This window comes from Epinephelus lanceolatus, chromosome 23 (genome assembly GCF_041903045.1).
Source record: "Epinephelus lanceolatus isolate andai-2023 chromosome 23, ASM4190304v1, whole genome shotgun sequence".
NCBI classification, from domain to species: Eukaryota; Metazoa; Chordata; class Actinopteri; order Perciformes; family Serranidae; genus Epinephelus; species Epinephelus lanceolatus.
The window spans coordinates 9,154,081-9,160,050 of NC_135756.1; the positions used below are offsets into that span (position 1 = coordinate 9,154,081).

Consider the following 5,970-nt stretch of genomic DNA (forward strand, 5'->3'; position numbering starts at 1 on the left):
GAAGGTCATTAAATACATTTTAAACAAAGGAGACTGGTTTAAATTACACTGTGATACATGAACAGTTTAATAACATTATTTTAAAAAAATGCTTAACATTTTGTCATATAATCTTTTGCCAGAAAACTCAAACGTGCAGTATTTGACATTAGGACATAGTCATTTCCGGTGTTCACAGTATCTAAGCTTTAAAAACAAAGTACAATCTCACTATCTTTTCGGAAAAGACACCCTAAAGTCACTTTTAAAACTTACTGGTGCACCACATGCATGCGTTCAGTCAATTTGCAATATAACGTTGTAATAAATTCCATTTTTCTGTTAAAAAACAGCTATTTCTGTCAAAATCTGCCGAGTTTAAGAAAACCAAAGGCAAAATGGCGGTAGAGCGAGAGCAACTGTCGCAAATCCTACCGCAAAGCACGTCTGAACTGTCGCGCAGCAGTCCCTGATGTTCGGCTTGTGAAACCCCGTCGGTCTCTCCGTACGGCACCCTAGCTGAAGACGGTATGTTCTTCAGCCTGATCCGCTAAAATAGTATAAAATATACTTTTTAACTGGTTTGTAGTGTGACTGTTGTTGTCTGTGTGTTTCAGAAACATGCCGGCTAAAGGTCCTTTGCAATCTGTCCAGGTTTTTGGACGTAAAGTAAGTACAAATATAGCTTATATTCCACGTGAGGGCTTGAGGCTGCCCTGTCTTGCTAGCGCACATTAGCTAAAGTTGCTAACATGATGCGGTGGTGTGTCGTGGTTTTACACCGACAGGACCCGTTAGTTAAACTCTTTAATAGGTATATATAGTTTTAAGGCGTGCTTATATTTTAACAGAAGCTTCACTGCTGTTGTACATGATCGTAAAACACCTGTAAATGCTCAGTTTCGCTGTGTATTGGATCAAATCCGGCGTAGCTAGCTAGCCTGGTTGCTAGCAGTTGTTGTACTTCTGACACTTTACAGAGGATGACAACTTCGATTTTAGCTCACGTGTCTCCCCATACGAACAAATATACTACTGTTTCGCTTATTTGTAAACGTCGGCAACCATAACCCATCACAGTGTCCAAGAAACTACACATTTTACCAGTCAAATGTGTGAATCAAGTTGGACGCCATGATAGTTAAGCGACTAATTCAATGTGAGATTGACAGACATACAGGTCTAAACAGATTACCTGTAAGATGTTTTTATGGTATCTGATGATGATGCTTCCGTTTTAGAAAACCGCCACAGCCGTTGCCCACTGCAAGAGGGGGAATGGACTGATCAAGGTGAACGGCAGACCCCTGGATATGGTGGAGCCTGCCACCCTCCAGTACAAGGTGAGTGCCAACATCAGGGTGCACATGGCTGATGGAGAGCAGAGCCTGTAACATCTGTAACTGAGTGGGGCTGTGACAGGGGGGGTGAGCAGTTTGGCAGGACATGGGTGTCAATGGTAACCTGTCTTCTCAACACGATGCAGTTTTAAGACTAGAAGTTGACAATATTATACACAAAGAACCCATTGAAACTAGCTGGATGTCAGTATTTTGCTCCAGGGCACAACAGTATTCTGTAAAACTCTAAAAACCTGCAGATGTTCTTGTCGCTGTGATTCTTTCTGTTCTTTAAGAAGTATGTTTGATGTTAATGTATGCTCCCTTTTTAGCTTCTGGAGCCAGTACTGCTGCTTGGCAAGGAGCGTTTTGCTGGAGTTGACATCAGAGTCAGAGTGAAGGGCGGTGGACATGTCGCACAGATCTACGGTAAGCAGAATATTCTTTTGTAAAGGAGGAGTTGGTTGCCTCATATTAATCCATCAGCAGTGAATGTGAGTTATGATCCTTTGTTGTTATTGTCTTCCAGCAATCCGTCAGGCCATCTCCAAGTCCCTGGTTGCCTACTACCAGAAATGTGAGTACTACATTTTGTTCAGTGCACAAACATCGCTCAAGCTTTTATGAAAATGGTTCTTAAAAATGTTGAAACCAAATGTTTTGAGGTCGGGTGCGTAGGAAGTTTTTTACATTTATGTGACGGATGTAAGTGTAATGTGTAATCCTTAACAAACTAGCTTGCCAAAAGAAGTAGTCCAGGATTTCTGATATGAGGTGGTGTGATCTGCTCACTAATAGTGACATTAATAGATGGATATAAACTGAGGCTGCAGATCTGAGGACATCCAAGATAGCTGACAGCCTTTTTATAATGGCACTAAAAAGAGATGTTTTCCAAAAGCTTAAGCATCAGAAGTAGACTTCAGCTACTCTGAAATGTAAGGTTAAAAGTTAATGTTGCTGTTTAAAGAAATATGTTAATAATTAATACATTTAATGTAATGTTGCTTGTCATGCAACTCAAGGTCACCTTACATCATGTCAAGTCAGAACTAGAACATGTAGGCAACAAGCACCAGTAATAAACTGTCAATGACATCGACAAAAAAACATGAGAAGCACAGCACTCAAAGATGCAGTTAGATTAGGTGAACTAGTTTAAAAAGATGGAGTTCAAAAGCAGTTTTGAATTGTGTAATGGAGTCTAGTATGCAGATGTGAGGGGCGAGTGAGCTGAGATTGACGGCTGGTTGATTTTAACCTGCAAATCCTTAACTGTAGCTGTGAGTTGTGCGGCGTTAAAGATTTCAGCGGTGTGCTGAGTTTGAGTTCTTTATATAAGGGATGGTGATAGTATATTAGAGTAATTAAACAAACTTTGGCACAGTGATCACTCATAATTCATGAGCAGTGCCCAGGACTAACGTTGACTCCAGATAAATGTGGAGTACAGGACATGAGCTGATAAATCTTTAGCTTGGTATTCTGTGTGCAGGTTGCGTTACAACAGTTCCTTCACAACAAAAAAATCTTTGTGGGGAAAAAAAAAAGCTGAACACACACAGTACAGTGTTTACTACATTAGACAACATATATACAAGTATTATAGAAACTGAATTTTCCCAACTGGGATTAATAAAGGACCTTCTTATTCTTCTTACACATGCAGTATTTGTTACAAGCCCAAGTATTTAGAATATAGGAACACTTATGTTGGAGAAGCGCCAGCAGAATAACCCTAATTGTTTGTGTCGCTGTGCAGATGTGGACGAGGCCTCCAAGAAAGAGATCAAGGACATCCTGATCCAGTATGACAGGACCCTGCTGGTTGCCGATCCTCGTCGCTGCGAGTCCAAGAAGTTCGGTGGACCTGGAGCTCGTGCCCGCTACCAGAAGTCTTACCGTTAATCCCCCTGTACATTTTCTTAATAAATTGGAGGAACAAAGAATTTAATGTGTCATTTTTCATTCAAAAGACTTCACTGATCGCCTGCTAAAAAACGTCTGTTCTTAGTTGAATGTCTGAATTGAAGTAGCTTGATTCAACAAGAGCAAAACACTTTGGAGTTATTTTTTGGGCATATAGCACAAAGAGACGTACAGGTGACGGTTAACTACAAATCTCTCTGACAGTGTATGAGTGCAGAGAAATCATTCTGGTTATAGTGAATTATAATGTAAGCTACACTTTAAACATGAATTCATTATGTTGCTAGGCACTGTTGGCATATGTCATGATTGTCTCCTTAATCCTTAAAACGCTGTACAAATTGGCCTGATTCCTTTTCAAGAACACACAACAAAGTCAATAAGCAGCTCTACAAGAAATTACCCAAAAAAGTAGCAAGAAATAAGTAAAAGTAACTAAAAATTCCTGACAAATAGTTTAAAAAAAAGAGAACAAAATATATAATTTTCTAATCATTTCCCCCCTCTCTCTATTTTCTTTTTCACATTATGTTACTTACTATTTTCTTGCCCAGTTGCTCATCGCCTTGCGCACGGTTTTAAAAGAAACCAAACCAATGTGCTCAGGTTTGAAAGGTCTAAATGCTTGCGAAAGTTGTCTGAATGCAGCATGGGCGTCTGCAGTTCCTTCAAGTCCTAAAGCGTCTTATATTCAGTGTTACAAGTCAATTTATCGTCGTAAATTTGAATTTGTTAGGTCTTAAATACCACAAACATTTTATTTAACTTCATATATCTATTTATTAAAATGTCTATCAAAACAAATCAAGCTCTTCTGCATGAACGTCCACATTTCTGATGTTACACATCTTTACACCCACCACTGAGCGTAATGCTCTTTTACGTAAAACTTGTAGATAAATCAAACTTTAATAACCACATTCCTACATACAGCGTGTCTGCACAGGACCACGTAAACACGGATCAGCTACAACAATGAAACCACTGACTGTTGGAAGAAATGTAAAAACCATGGGTCCTGACATTCATGTAGATGCCACTTGACATGCACACTCCCTCATGGCCACGCTCAGCTTATAAGACACCATGCGACACCTGAAAAACTGCTCAGGAAGGGGCCTGAGGAGCATGACAGAGCTCAAGTTGTCAATCCGGCCTCCAGACTCCCCAGATCCCAGTGTTACCAAGCATCTGTGGGATGTGCTGGTGCCCCACCTAGCAACCCGCAGGACTCAAAAGCTCTGATACCCTGCCGCATTGGGGACACTGCCATAGAGCTTTTTCACAGCACACATTTTGACATGTCACAGTAGGAAAAGCACGGGTGTATTCAACAACACCGATAATGGCTGCATTCCAGACTCATTGTGACACTTAATGGAACTGAGCCATTGTTGGTGATAGCAGTTTCACCTGTGCTTTTCCTACTGTGACAAGTCAAAATGTCGCTGTGAAAAGGTCCATTAGGGAGAGATGTTGCCATGAGGGGGCGTACTTGGTCTGCACTGGTGTTTGGCTGGGTGGTTTTAGTTTTAGGTTTTACTACTCACCTTTATCCTTCTAAATTTGGTTAAAATCATCTCATAAAGGTCTTTAAAAGGATTAAACTTAAGTGTTGGACACCCTGATCAGTTCTGTGTGTCACAGAGCAGATTTGCAAGTGTTAGGAGAATTAATTTAAACATTTTCTTCGGTTACAAAACTTTGTGCCTGTCCAACATTTTGTTTAATAGTTCTTGTGTTAGCAGTGTGATAAAATAAAAGATAAAAAGATGAAATGGTCAGAACAGGCAGATTTAAGGCACTGCAGCTACTAAATGATAAACTACCACATGTGCCCAGCAGAGGGCACCAGAAGACAGCAGAGAGCCAGTGATGCAGAGCCATTCCCTCACCAGGAAGCAGCCATTAGAAACCTGGCTCACTGCCATTTCATAAGTCTCACACAGACCAAGAAATACATGAGTGATTAATACACACTAAATTACAATCCCACACTGTATCCTGTGTTTGCCAGAATGCCTCTGAGCGAGCCGCGTGTATCCTTGTTTGGATAAATAATAAAGTCTAGTGATGGTACCCGCGCTGACTGTGCTTTGAAATCTCTACAAACAACACACTGGGAAACATTAATTTAATGTTGACTGTTGTTCCGGGCCTTTGTTGGCTTTTATATTACAAATCAGATATTCACAGTGTTCAGCTGCTGATGTGACGCATGCTTCCTCGCTGGGATGTTTCCAGGTGTTGGAAATGACTAATGAAACTTGCTGTTTTCATTATTCTGCAGGTTTTGTTGTCATTTTTTCGTCTTTTCCACCCCGATAAGAATCCTTCGCACTCATTAACTCTCACTATTCTCTCATGCTTCTCGATTAGTTCGCCTGGCTCGCGTTTTAAAAATCAAATCACAGGACTCTCTCCTCATTTTCTGCTGATTGCTTGTTACTGCCATCCCTTGTTTCCTGCCTGTGTCGATGCACAAACACCCACTCCACTTCCACCGCCACAACAACAGGAGTGTAATGAGGTGAGCTGAGCTGAGGCCCAGATGTTGTTGGCCTCTCTGTGGGCAGCCTGCAGTAGCCGTTCCCGCTCTGCGAGCTCCCGGGGGGGATCAGGCCTGTGTACAGCCCTCCAATAATCAACACAGCAGGGAAGCCCACTCCCCACTGCTACTGTTGTTTACTACTGTTTATTTTCTGCCCCTGCCTGCTGCCTC

At 41.3% G+C, this 5,970-nt stretch overlaps 1 protein-coding gene across 1 annotated transcript; it reads left to right on the top strand.

Moving 5' to 3' along the window:
- Window positions 1-407: 407 nt before the first annotated feature.
- rps16 (ribosomal protein S16) lies at window positions 408-3,268 on the top strand. The gene is made up of 6 exons (XM_033614309.2): window positions 408-507; window positions 597-648; window positions 1,221-1,322; window positions 1,652-1,748; window positions 1,849-1,896; window positions 3,082-3,268. Exons 2-6 carry the CDS (start codon window positions 601-603, stop codon window positions 3,225-3,227), a joined length of 441 nt encoding a protein of 146 aa, XP_033470200.1. The 5' UTR covers window positions 408-507; window positions 597-600; the 3' UTR covers window positions 3,228-3,268.
- The last annotated feature ends 2,702 nt before the right edge of the window (window positions 3,269-5,970 follow it).